The sequence below is a fragment of the Gobio gobio genome, assembly GCF_949357685.1.
Source record: "Gobio gobio genome assembly, chromosome: 1".
NCBI lineage: Eukaryota > Metazoa > Chordata > Actinopteri > Cypriniformes > Gobionidae > Gobio > Gobio gobio.
The window spans coordinates 22968513-22982461 of NC_137097.1; the positions used below are offsets into that span (position 1 = coordinate 22968513).

General features: G+C 41.7%; 1 protein-coding gene across 1 annotated transcript; it reads left to right on the forward strand.

The window, feature by feature from the left end:
* Positions 1–2956: 2956 nt before the first annotated feature.
* On the forward strand, positions 2957–7351 carry LOC307119835 (uncharacterized protein; the record flags this gene model as incomplete). The annotated part of the gene is made up of 13 exons (XM_079806497.1): positions 2957–3017; positions 3989–4169; positions 4448–4627; positions 4713–4805; positions 5020–5085; positions 5647–5739; positions 5835–5882; positions 5958–6035; positions 6120–6182; positions 6459–6500; positions 6586–6800; positions 6949–7108; positions 7191–7351. The coding sequence occupies exons 1-13, from the start codon at positions 3015–3017 to the stop codon at positions 7349–7351; spliced, it is 1383 nt and encodes a 460-aa protein (XP_079662623.1). The 5' UTR covers positions 2957–3014.
* Positions 7352–13949: the final 6598 nt, after the last annotated feature.

Genomic DNA, 13949 nt, shown 5'->3' on the forward strand with positions numbered 1-13949 from the left:
CGTGAGCTCAGGGTGAGTTCATCTGATCCTCATACTGTGATCCTCAGCATGTGTGTAAAGCGTGAGCTCAACGTGAGTTCATCTGATCCTCATACTGTGATCCTCAGCATGTGTGTAAAGCGTGAGCTCAGGGTGAGTTCATCTGATCCTCATACTGTGATCCTCAGCATGTGTGTAAAGCTGAGCTCAAGGTGAGATCATCTGATCCTCATACTGTGATCCTCAGCATGTGTGTAAAGCGTGAGCTCAGGGTGAGTTCATCTGATCCTCATACTGTGATCCTCAGCATGTGTGTAAAGCGTGAGCTCAGGGTGAGTTCATCTGATCCTCATACTGTGATCCTCAGCATGTGTGTAAAGCGTGAGCTCAAGGTGAGTTCATCTGATCCTCATACTGTGATCCTCAGCATGTGTGTAAAGCGTGAGCTCAACGTGAGTTCATGTGATCCTCATACTGTGATCCTCAGCATGTGTGTAAAGCGTGAGCTCAACGTGAGTTCATCTGATCCTCATACTGTGATCCTCAGCATGTGTGTAAAGCGTGAGCTCAGGGTGAGTTCATCTGATCCTCATACTGTGATCCTCAGCATGTGTGTAAAGCGTGAGCTCAACGTGAGTTCATCTGATCGTCATACTGTGATCCTCAGCATGTGTGTAAAGCATGAGCTCAGGGTGAGTTCATCTGATCCTCATACTGTGATCCTCAGCATGTGTGTAAAGCGTGAGCTCAGGGTGAGTTCATCTGATCCTCATACTGTGATCCTCAGCATGTGTGTAAAGCGTGAGCTCAACGTGAGTTCATCTGATCCTCATACTGTGATCCTCAGCATGTGTGTAAAGCGTGAGCTCAGGGTGAGTTCATCTGATCCTCATACTGTGATCCTCAGCATGTGTGTAAAGCTGAGCTCAAGGTGAGATCATCTGATCCTCATACTGTGATCCTCAGCATGTGTGTAAAGCGTGAGCTCAGGGTGAGTTCATCTGATCCTCATACTGTGATCCTCAGCATGTGTGTAAAGCGTGAGCTCAGGGTGAGTTCATCTGATCCTCATACTGTGATCCTCAGCATGTGTGTAAAGCGTGAGCTCAAGGTGAGTTCATCTGATCCTCATACTGTGATCCTCAGCATGTGTGTAAAGCGTGAGCTCAACGTGAGTTCATCTGATCCTCATACTGTGATCCTCAGCATGTGTGTAAAGCGTGAGCTCAACGTGAGTTCATCTGATCCTCATACTGTGATCCTCAGCATGTGTGTAAAGCGTGAGCTCAGGGTGAGTTCATCTGATCCTCATACTGTGATCCTCAGCATGTGTGTAAAGCGTGAGCTCATTGTGAGTTCATCTGATCCTCATACTGTGATCCTCAGCATGTGTGTAAAGCGTGAGCTCAGGGTGAGTTCATCTGATCCTCATACTGTGATCCTCAGCATGTGTGTAAAGCGTGAGCTCAACGTGAGTTCATCTGATCCTCATACTGTGATCCTCAGCATGTGTGTAAAGCATGAGCTCAGGGTGAGTTCATCTGATCCTCATACTGTGATCCTCAGCATGTGTGTAAAGCGTGAGCTCAGGGTGAGATCATCTGATCGTCATACTGTGATCCTCAGCATGTGTGTAAAGCATGAGCTCAGGGTGAGTTCATCTGATCCTCATACTGTGATCCTCAGCATGTGTGTAAAGCGTGAGCTCAAGGTGAGTTCATCTGATCCTCATACTGTGATCCTCAGCATGTGTGTAAAGCGTGAGCTCATTGTGAGTTCATCTGATCCTCATACTGTGATCCTCAGCATGTGTGTAAAGCGTGAGCTCAAGGTGAGATCATCTGATCCTCATACTGTGATCCTCAGCATGTGTGTAAAGCGTGAGCTCAAGGTGAGTTCATCTGATCCTCATACTGTGATCCTCAGCATGTGTGTAAAGCGTGAGCTCAAGGTGAGTTCATCTGATCCTCATACTGTGATCCTCAGCATGTGTGTAAAGCGTGAGCTCAAGGTGAGTTCATCTGATCCTCATACTGTGATCCTCAGCATGTGTGTAAAGCGTGAGCTCAAGGTGAGTTCATCTGATCCTCATACTGTGATCCTCAGCATGTGTGTAAAGCGTGAGCTCAAGGTGAGTTCATCTGATCCTCATACTGTGATCCTCAGCATGTGTGTAAAGCGTGAGCTCAAGGTGAGTTCATCTGATCCTCATACTGTGATCCTCAGCATGTGTGTAAAGCGTGAGCTCAAGGTGAGTTCATCTGATCCTCATACTGTGATCCTCAGCATGTGTGTAAAGCGTGAGCTCATTGTGAGTTCATCTGATCCTCATACTGTGATCCTCAGCATGTGTGTAAAGCGTGAGCTCAAGGTGAGTTCATCTGATCCTCATACTGTGATCCTCAGCATGTGTGTAAAGCGTGAGCTCAAGGTGAGTTCATCTGATCCTCATACTGTGATCCTCAGCATGTGTGTAAAGCGTGAGCTCAAGGTGAGTTCATCTGATCCTCATACTGTGATCCTCAGCATGTGTGTAAAGCGTGAGCTCAAGGTGAGTTCATCTGATCCTCATACTGTGATCCTCAGCATGTGTGTAAAGCGTGAGCTCATTGTGAGTTCATCTGATCCTCATACTGTGATCCTCAGCATGTGTGTAAAGCGTGAGCTCAAGGTGAGTTCATCTGATCCTCATACTGTGATCCTCAGCATGTGTGTAAAGCGTGAGCTCAACATGAGTTCATCTGATCCTCATACTGTGATCCTCAGCATGTGTGTAAAGCGTGAGCTCATTGTGAGTTCATCTGATTCTCATACTGTGATCCTCAGCATGTGTGTAAAGCGTGAGCTCATTGTGAGTTCATCTGATTCTCATACTGTGATCCTCAGCATGTGTGTAAAGCGTGAGCTCATTGTGAATGCTTCACACTCCGGTCCAGTTGGCGGTGGTAAATGCACCATCTAAGCTGGTCTTCCAACCACCATAAAACATGTAAAGAAGAAGAAAAAGTTGTGCATGGTATTGTTACACCGCAGAAATGGTGAGTGGCCTATTTACAAACTTTTAGATGTGCAATGTGGTCTGGTCTTTTTTTTTTTTTTTTTTAGCAGAGTACTGCTCACACATGCTACATGTGCACCAGCCCTTTTACCTTCAGTAATCACACCAAAATTGCTAGCTGCAGCTAGTTTGCATATCAGTATTTGTGAATTGTTAGGCCTGTTAAGTCAGATCATTACAACATTACTAACTTTATATTTCAATATATACATTTTTTTTATTTATACTTATATTTCAATAATTAACAAGCGCTGTAAAACAACAGTAAGCAAGAATGCTGCACTGGTTGCTCATTCAAACTATCATTGCTCTTTGGATAAAAAGATGAAGTACGCCTACTCTTAGATACTCATATTAAAGATAAAAAGCCTTATTTCACCACGCTATATGACTAGTTTTTTAACAACAACTTCTATCTGCAGAACTGTAGCTGTTTTATGTTAAAAGCTTCAACGTCACTTCCCATTTACCAAAACTCAAAGTGACTGACATTCATCCTCTTATTAACATAACAAGCAACTTTACCCAGACATCAGATGCAACACTACATCATTAAGAATGTAAAGTGTAGATCTACAAAAGTGTAGTTTAAAGTACTTTATGATACACACTTTCTTTAGGATGCACAACAATTGTCCAAAGAAGACTTCTTAAACAATTATCAAATACAGTAATCAGTGAGAGTGGCTAAGGTTGTCCTCTCAAACTAAAAAAATGTGTAAAAGATTTATGTGTTTCATATAATGTTTTACTAATACAGAAGTTCTTTTTGGCCTGTTAGGATTTGGAAACAAAAATTAAGGTGTGTGTGTGTGTGTGTGTGTGTGTGTGTGTGTGTGTGTGTGTGTGTGTGTGTGTGTGTGTGTGTGTGTGTGTGTGTGTGTGTGTGTGTGTGTGTGTGTGTGTGTGTGTGTGTGTGTGTGTGTGTGTGCGCGTGTGTGCGTCTTTCAGTATCGAATTTGTTTATTCGGTGATGGACAGACATCTGTTGTACCAATCAGTTGGATTTTTGATGACAATGGAACATTGAAGTGTCGATGGACATCATCACTCTCAAACATTAAAAACAATTCTCCACCAAACCCTAACTGGAAGGTTTATGACATTGTGAAGATCGTTGGACCATCAATTGGTAAGAAGTTGCAATAATGGTGCATTTGAATTGAAAATGAATGTGATGCTGAAATGTGGGTATAAGAACACAAATTCAAGTTGTTGTGCTTAATATAAGACAATCACAATTTTAGTTTTACATAAGTATTTAACATTTCTGGAAGATTTTTTTCTCAATATTATGATAGGTGGTCTTATAAATTTACTAATCATAATATATTTATGTATTCAATGATGAATAAATAGTTGACTGAATTTCCATTATACACATAGTATACATAAATTTACCACTTACAGGAGACTATGATCAAGCAAATCAATACATCTCAGATTACACAACGGGGGTCTCAGCAGCAGAGGACTCAATTACTTATTCAATGACAGACCCTGCAGTTGTGGAATTACGTGAGAAGAGAAAAAGGAAAAATAAGCTCTGTAATGAAAGTGACATCAATTCAGAGACATCTTCCTGTGAAGGTCTGTATATATTGAAATGATTGGTATGCAGAAAACAATTTAGCCATAACTCTGTGATCATTCTTTATTTTTATGTACTAAACAGATGATATGAACTTGAAGCAGTCAGGAAATGAAGTGAAGCAATCTGGTCTGAAGTCAAGAAATGTCCCACTGCCCAAACCTCCTATATACCATGGTTAGCCTGTTTTAACTTTGATGTAGAACTTTGAACTTGCTAAAGCGCTTTTATGTTTTTTCAATCCATTTTTTATTAGTTTGTTTTTTTCTTCTTTTGAACATTAGTCAATATTCAGCTCATTCAGAAAGTTCAGTGTGACAGTGTTTTAACTTTTTAACTAAACTTTTATTTAATATAAAATATTTTTCTTCTGCATGATCTATCTTTAAAGATACTCTTCAGAGAAGTGGGAAAAAAGATGAGGATGATCCCAAGCCCACAAGCTCTGATGTCTCAGGTGATTTAAACATATACACACATATTCAAAAGATAAATTCATGTATTAATGGTGTGTATAATGTGTTACTATGCAGAGGTTTTTACACTTTATATTGCCAAAACCCACCATATATGATGAACCTTTAGCTAAGGAGTAATGTTGGACATGTAAACCTGAAGATAAACATTTTTAGTTCAAATTTATTAGTTTTATAGAAGCTTTACAAAGAATTCTGTTTTACAAAGAAATACAAATCCCATACTACAGATAAAAAACCCCAAATATAAACACTTAAATGTCTCTATCAAGAACTTAAAAATGTGACTGTAACAATGTTTGAATATATTAATATTTATGTTTTTTATGAATTTTATGAAGACCCTTACAATGTTTTGGGTCCCCTGACCCCGGTTAGAAAACCCATGCATTCATGTATTGATGTACATTAAGCCACTTACTTCTATATCTTCCTCTCAGACTTTCATGATCTTCAACAACATCACATGACTTGACATGTGTATACAAGGTTTGTTATGGCAAAAGATTAGGTGATCATACTAATTTTAATGTGATAAACAGATGATGTGCATTTAAAGAAGTCAAGAAATGCAATGAAGCGAGTTGGTCTGAAGACAAAGAATGTTCAGCTGGCCAAAACTCCCAGATACCATGGTAAGCTTGTGTTTTAACTTATCTAAGGAACTTAGCAGAATCAGCTTTATAATTTTATTTGCAGATTTTGAATGTCTTATGTCTTTTCTTGAAAGTAGTCAAGAGTCCACTTATTCAGAAAGCTCTGTGTGTCAAAACATCGGGTGAGTATGAAACACTTTTTCTCTTAAATTGAATCTGGTTAAGCTAATTTGATCATTCTAATTCGCATTGTTCAGGTGACTGTCTGGATGATAACAATGGAAGCCCTGATGACAGTTATTTAAACTCAAGCCAGCCCAACCCAGTATTCTTAGGTGAGACAATAGATATTCCCTTTAACACATGCAAACACATCACAAGGTACCTTATAAGAGAATGTTGTGTCATGACTCTCACAGATACTCTTCAGGGAAATGTGGCAATGCATGAGGATGATCATCCCAAAAGCTCTGCTTCTTTAGGTGAGTTATAATTTAATATAATTTATTGTGTGCGTGTGCGTGTGCGTGCGTGTGCGTGCGTGTGCGCGCGTGTGTGCGCGTGTGTGCGTGCGCGTGTTTTTTTTACATTGTACCAAATGTCCCCACAATTAAAGTGAACCACCTACATGTGCATTGTGGATAAAACGATCAGGGAAAAAACGGTTTAATTGATGTAGAAAAATAAATATAGAAACAATATAACTGATTTAGATAAATACAATTTCACTGACCTTATGTATGTAATTTTGATAACAGGGAAGGAAACAAAATGCAAAGTCACCATGGAGAAATTGTTTGGTATGTGATATATCAATTAGACATTATTTATTTATACAGACAACAATCCTTTGCTATATAACAATCTAACTTTACAATTTTTCAGATCTGAATACTAAGATACTCCAACAAATTCAAATGCTGGAACAGAGACAAGCTGTCATCATGAATGACTTGGCAAAAGTTAAGTCTGTTCTCATGAAGCAGGCAGAAGAAGATGCCCATGAGGAACTTTTTAAACAACAACAGTGCTCCAGCTTTGAAACGTTTGAAGCCTTCTGTCAGAGGCTTGAAGAAGACAAAAATTATCGAGAGCTTTATGTTAGTACTACTATATAAATTTAGCGTTTATTTTTTACAACAAAGCCACAGTTTTATTTTTTTATTTTTTTGCAGCAGATACCATGTAAAAGAAATGTTGAAGCCTGGTATATTTTAATCATGACAATATTATGTATGTTTTTGTCAGGTACACTATCTCATCCATACTCACGGCAGCTCCAATATAGGTGAGATGGTGAGACAGGCTTTAAAAAGCATAGCGTCAGACAATGTTCTCTGTCTGTATAACAGAACGGGGAAAGATGGGAAGAAGGTGTTGCCACCTGTGCTCCTGACATGTTTGAAAAGTAAGTGTTTAAGTTTTGGTTTGTGCATCTGGATGCTGCTATAGAAATTGTAATGTTAACACCTTGCTCTTTGTGTTTTTAGAATGTGTCAGGTGTTTTCACAAACAAAATGAAATAGAGGTGAAGAAGCTAAAAGTAACCACCAGAACAACACCAGACGCGGAATGTATTCGCCAAGTAGAAATTTTTTTGTCCAACGCCAACACCAGGCTGAAAAGGAAACCAAATAAAGGAAAAAGCTGACTTTTTGTTTGATTGTTTTTATTTATGGAAATAAAGAATGTGGGTGTAAAAGTTTGAGTTAACTGAATCATTTTAGATAACAGTGAACTAACACCATTATTGCATAGTGGTGTTATATGGTGATCTCACAGTATGAGCACACAGTGAGTGCGCAGTGACATCACAGTGACCACAGTATGAGCACACAGTGACCACAGTATGAGCACACAGTGATCACAGTATGAGCACACAGTGATCACAGTATGAGCACACAGTGAGTGCGCAGTGACATCACAGTGACCACAGAATGAGCACACAGTGACCACAGTATGAGCACACAGTGATCACAGTATGACCACACAGTGAGTGCGCAGTGACATCACAGTGACCACAGTATGAGCACACAGTGATCACAGTATGAGCACACAGTGAGTGCGCAGTGACATCACAGTGACCACAGAATGAGCACACAGTGACCACAGTATGAGCACACAGTGAGTGCGCAGTGACATCACAGTGATCACAGTATGAGCACACAGTGATCACAGTATGAGCACACAGTGAGTGCGCAGTGACATCACAGTGACCACAGAATGAGCACACAGTGACCACAGTATGAGCACACAGTGAGTGCGCAGTGACATCACAGTGACCACAGTATGAGCACACAGTGATCACAGTATGAGCACACAGTGATCACAGTATGAGCACACAGTGATCACAGTATGAGCACACAGTGACCACAGTATGAGCACACAGTGATCACAGTATGAGCACACAGTGATCACAGTATGAGCACACAGTGATCACAGTATGAGCACACAGTGATCACAGTATGAGCACACAGTGATCACAGTATGAGCACACAGTGACCACAGTATGAGCACACAGTGATCACAGTATGAGCACACAGTGATCACAGTATGAGCACACAGTGAGTGCGCAGTGACATCACAGTGACCACAGTATGAGCACACAGTGATCACAGTATGACCACACAGTGAGTGCGCAGTGACATCACAGTGACCACAGTATGAGCACACAGTGATCACAGTATGACCACACAGTGAGTGCGCAGTGACATCACAGTGACCACAGTATGAGCACACAGTGATCACAGTATGAGCACACAGTGAGTGCGCAGTGACATCACAGTGACCACAGAATGAGCACACAGTGACCACAGTATGAGCACACAGTGAGTGCGCAGTGACATCACAGTGACCACAGTATGAGCACACAGTGATCACAGTATGAGCACACAGTGATCACAGTATGAGCACACAGTGATCACAGTATGAGCACACAGTGATCACAGTATGAGCACACAGTGACCACAGTATGAGCACACAGTGATCACAGTATGAGCACACAGTGATCACAGTATGAGCACACAGTGATCACAGTATGAGCACACAGTGAGTGCGCAGTGACATCACAGTGACCACAGTATGAGCACACAGTGATCACAGTATGACCACACAGTGAGTGCGCAGTGACATCACAGTGACCACAGTATGAGCACACAGTGATCACAGTATGACCACACAGTGAGTGCGCAGTGACATCACAGTGACCACAGTATGAGCACACAGTGATCACAGTATGAGCACACAGTGAGTGCGCAGTGACATCACAGTGACCACAGAATGAGCACACAGTGAGTGCGCAGTGACATCACAGTGACCACAGTATGAGCACACAGTGAGTGCGCAGTGACATCACAGTGACCACAGTATGAGCACACAGTGACCACAGTATGAGCACACAGTGAGTGCGCAGTGACATCACAGTGACCACAGTATGAGCACACAGTGATCACAGTATGAGCACACAGTGATCACAGTATGAGCACACAGTGATCACAGTATGAGCACACAGTGATCACAGTATGAGCACACAGTGATCACAGTATGAGCACACAGTGAGTGCGCAGTGACATCACAGTGACCACAGTATGAGCACACAGTGATCACAGTATGAGCACACAGTGATCACAGTATGAGCACACAGTGATCACAGTATGAGCACACAGTGATCACAGTATGAGCACACAGTGAGTGCGCAGTGACATCTGTTACGACCCTGCGTTCCACTTGTTCGCCTGCTGGGGGCGCTATGTTAATGAGAGCGCAGGAGAGTGTACACACCTGTTCCCTATTTTCCACCTAATGAAGGAGAGGATAAAACCTTGGCCTTCACCATTCTACTTTGCTTCGTCCAGGGGATTGACACCTTCTGGAGAAGTCATTTTGGCACACCTTTATTTGTTTACAACCCATACCCACCTTTTCTCTTCCCCATTTGGATTATGATTTCCCCCTTTGATTTTGAACCCTAGACTTTGTTATATTAATTTATCTGAATATTGAAGAGTAATAAAAACTTGCAAGTCATTCAGTGTACTTGTATCCTTTATGTACGGTCGAAACGAGCTGGCCGTAACATAAATTGGGTGTCTCGTCCGCGATCCTATGGGGGTAGGAAACGTTGGTAAGTATGGGTTGTATGTGTGTATGTTTTTGTGAATGATTGCCTTTTATAAATGAGAACTCTGCTTAGTTAGAGTGTTTCCAGCTGGATTGTGAATACAATCTTTCCGACGGAGCACTGTTTGTTGTTTTGTTTTGTTATTTTGCCTTTCTTGTTTTTGGAGGTTATCCTGGGTGGAGATTCACTCTCTGTAGGGGGTACGCTTCCGGACCTTCAGTCTGACTGATTGTCGCGGAGCTCAGCGTTTAAAGCCGCCCCGAGCCCGGTACATCTCTGAAGACCAGGTAGGGTTTAGTTAGTGTTTTTCTGAGTTAGGAGCGGGAGTTCTCATATTGTAAACGGTAAATCCATTCAACAAATAAGTAAAGGTAAATCATTGTGTTCGTGTGTATAGTGCAGTTTAATCTCGCGTTTACACTGTGTTTTGACTTGTGGGAAGTCTTCGGAAGTTTTTGTGAATGAACATGGGTTGCGTAATACGGTGACGTAGTTCATTTTTGAAGCAGTGGCTTATGGGAGTTGTATTTCGGGTAAACAGCGTCTCACGTGTGGTAGTTTCGTTTGTGTTATTGTGCGTATACATATACGAACAAAATGTCTTCGGTGGTCGAAGATTTCTTTGCGTGTCCGTCAGAAGCTTTGCTTGAGAGTTGTACAAAGGAGCAGTTAGTGCAAATCGCCGAACGCTTCAGTGTCGATCTTACTTCTCAAGAAAAGAGGCTGAAGGAAACTATCGTGACTACTTTGAAGCGATCACTTGTTGATAGGGGAGTTATAGAGGTAAGCACTGAGTTAATTACTCCTAGTGAATCGTTTGTGTCTACTCCTGCTGAGGTTTATAGTGAAAGTGAGACAAAATTTCCAGAATTATCTTTGCAAGAGAAGCAATTGTGTTTAGAGGCCGCGAAAGTTCGTGCTGAACGTGACGATCACGCTATGAAAGAGCGAGCGGTAGAAAGAGAATTTGAAGGGAGAAAATTAGATCATCAGTTAGCCATGCGAAAAATGGAGCTTGAGCTTGAGATTGAGAGGGAACGTGATGAGAGAGCATTTCAGATAGAGAAGGATCGAGAGGAGAGAGCATTTCAGATAGAGAAGGATCGAGAGGAGAGAGCGTTTCAGATTAAAAAGTTGGAGTTGGAACTAGAAGCAAAGACAGCGCAAGCGAATGTGCCTACTGTTCCACACCCGCGTGCGAATGCAGGTGAACCTGTGTTTGATGTTCACAGAAATATGAGATTAGTTCCGCCATTTTCTGAAAAGGAAGTGGATAAATATTTCTATCACTTTGAACGTGTTGCTTTATCCATGAAATGGCCGAGAAGCTTTTGGACTTTATTGTTACAGTGTGTGTTCACAGGTAAAGCTCAGGAAGTTTATTCTGCACTCTCACTGGAACAGAGTGGTGAGTATGATGTGGTGAAATCTGCTGTGTTACATGCATATGAACTCGTGCCTGAGGCATATCGACAAAAATTTAGGAGTTTGAGTAAAACAGATGAATGTACTCATGTTGAATTTGCAAGAGGAAAAGAGAACTTATTTGATCGTTGGTGCACTTCAATGAAAGTTACAACTAAAGAGCAGTTAAGAGAATTAGTACTCTTAGAGGAGTTTAAACATTGTGTTCCTCATGCTGTAGCTACGCATCTCACTGAACACAAGGTGAATACACTTTCTGAAGCTGCTATCATGGCTGATGAATTTGTGTTAACCCATCGTGGGTCATTCAGTTCAGTCGGTCTTAAAACCAACGATATGAGTAGGTCTAAGTTTTGCTTTCAGCCTAAGATGAAGTCTCCTGTGATGAGTAGGAATATTAAGGCGACAGTTGCTGAACATGTTAGTAAGCCTGCACTCTCACGAGACATGGTTTGCTTTTATTGTAAAAAGCCTGGTCATAAAATATCTGACTGTCTAATTCTCAAGAAGAAAGAGAGATTGTCGAAACCTGTTGCTTTAGTTTCTACTTCACCATTTATTGTTGACACTCGTGATGAGAAAGATTGTCATTTATTTAGTGCTGGTGATAAATCTATTGATCAGTGTATAGCTTCCTCCGTTGATTATACACCTTTTATCACTGAGGGAAATGTGTCATTGCCTGGTTCAAACGAAACGGTGCCAGTGCGTCTTCTTCGAGATACGGGAGCCGCACAGTCGTTTCTCCTAGAAGGAATTTTGCCTTTAACTTCTGAAACCGCTACTGGAACTCATGTACTAGTGCGAGGTTTTGAGATGGGGTTTGTTGAAGTGCCTTTGCATCAAATCCATCTTTCCTCTGCCATTGTCTCTGGTGATGTAGTAGTTGGTGTTCGTTCTGCACTTCCAGTCCCTGGGATTACATTTATTCTAGGAAATGATTTAGCTGGTGGGAATGTTTGGGGACGGAGTGGTGTGGCAGCTCCGCCCATAATAGCATCTACACCCAGGAAATTTGATGTTGGCTCTTGTAGAGAATTTCCTGATTTGTTTCCAGCTTGTGCAGTTACTCGATCCATGGCTAAACCCCTGTCTGAACATCAAGTTGAAGTTCCACTGCATGACACTTTCTTTTACAATGTTAATACAGGTAAGCCAGGATCTGATGAGTATATATGTCCTAAGCAAAGAGACCTGAAATCCTGCTCTTCGTTGTCTTCTGACCAGAAAGATTCAACAGTGCTGCAAAATGAATCTGCTGATACGTCTGAGGTTCTGTCCACTCCTGAGAAAACCAATGTTGATCTCCCTGATGTTGATGACTGTTCTCTAACTTCTTTGTTACAGATCTCTCGAGAGGATTTAATTAGAGCTCAACAGAGCGATGACACTCTTGGACCTTTATTTTCTGCAGCCGGGTCAAAGAAGTGTTCTGGTCCTCTGTCCTCTTCGTACTTTCTTGATGATGGTCTGCTTTGTCGGACAGTGGTCCTGCCTAAAGATGTTTCTCTGGAACCTAAAACTCAGATTGTGCTTCCTTTTACAGTGAGAGACTCTGTGTTGCATTTGGCTCATCAAGGACTTGCTGGTCATACCGGAGTTCGTAAAACGTATGATCGAGTTTTGCGACAGTTCTATTGGCCTAAGGTAAAACGAGATGTGGCAAAACATATTCGATCTTGTCATACATGCCAGATCACCGGTAAGCCAAATCAAAAAGTACCTGTTGCTCCATTGCAGCCTATTTCTGTCGTCTCCACACCTTTCGAGCATTTGATAGTTGACTGTGTTGGTCCTTTGCCCCGTTCTAAGACTGGTCACCAATACCTTTTAACCGTCATGTGCCAGACTACTCGTTATCCTTCTGCTTATCCGCTAAGGTCCATCACTACTAAATCTGTCTTGAAGGCCCTCACTAATTTCATGTCGACCTTTGGAATTCCCAAAGTTATTCAGTCCGATCAGGGTTCGAACTTCATGTCAAAACAGTTCTCAAAAGCCCTGCGTCAACTTCGAGTAAACCACAATATTTCCAGTGCCTATCATCCGCAGAGTCAAGGAGTTCTTGAGAGGTTTCACCAAACTCTGAAGTCCCTTTTGAGGTCTTATTGTGTGGAACTCGATGCGGATTGGGAAGAAGGTCTGCCATGGATGTTATTAGCGATACGTGAGGTAATCCAAGAAAGCCTTGGGTTTAGCCCAAATGAATTAGTGTTCGGACATGTAGTGCGAGGACCTACGGCTGTGTTAGCTGATGAGTGGCGAACGTCTAAACCTTCTGAAAATATTTCAGATTATGTGAGTGGATTCCGGCGTAGATTGTATGAGGCACGAGCTCTCGCTAAAAAGAAGTTGAGTAAATCTCAAATAAAAATGCAACAACATTTTGACAGAAAAGCTAAGCTGAGGGAGTTTCAGGTGGGTGATCAAGTATTGGCTTTGCTGCCTCTACCTGCCAACCCATTTCAGGCTAAATTTACAGGCCCCTACAGTGTAGCTAAACGTCTTTCCGATAATAACTATCTGTTGAATACTCCTGACCGGAGAAAAAAAGTACAAGTTTGTCACAGTAACCTGTTGAAATTGTATATAGCTCCTGTTCGTTCCGTTACTGTTAATGTGGTAAACTCTTGTGACTCTTTTTCAGAATCGTCTCCTCTCTTTCACAGCACGAGTGGGGATTCTTTAGAGAATGCTGATGAGG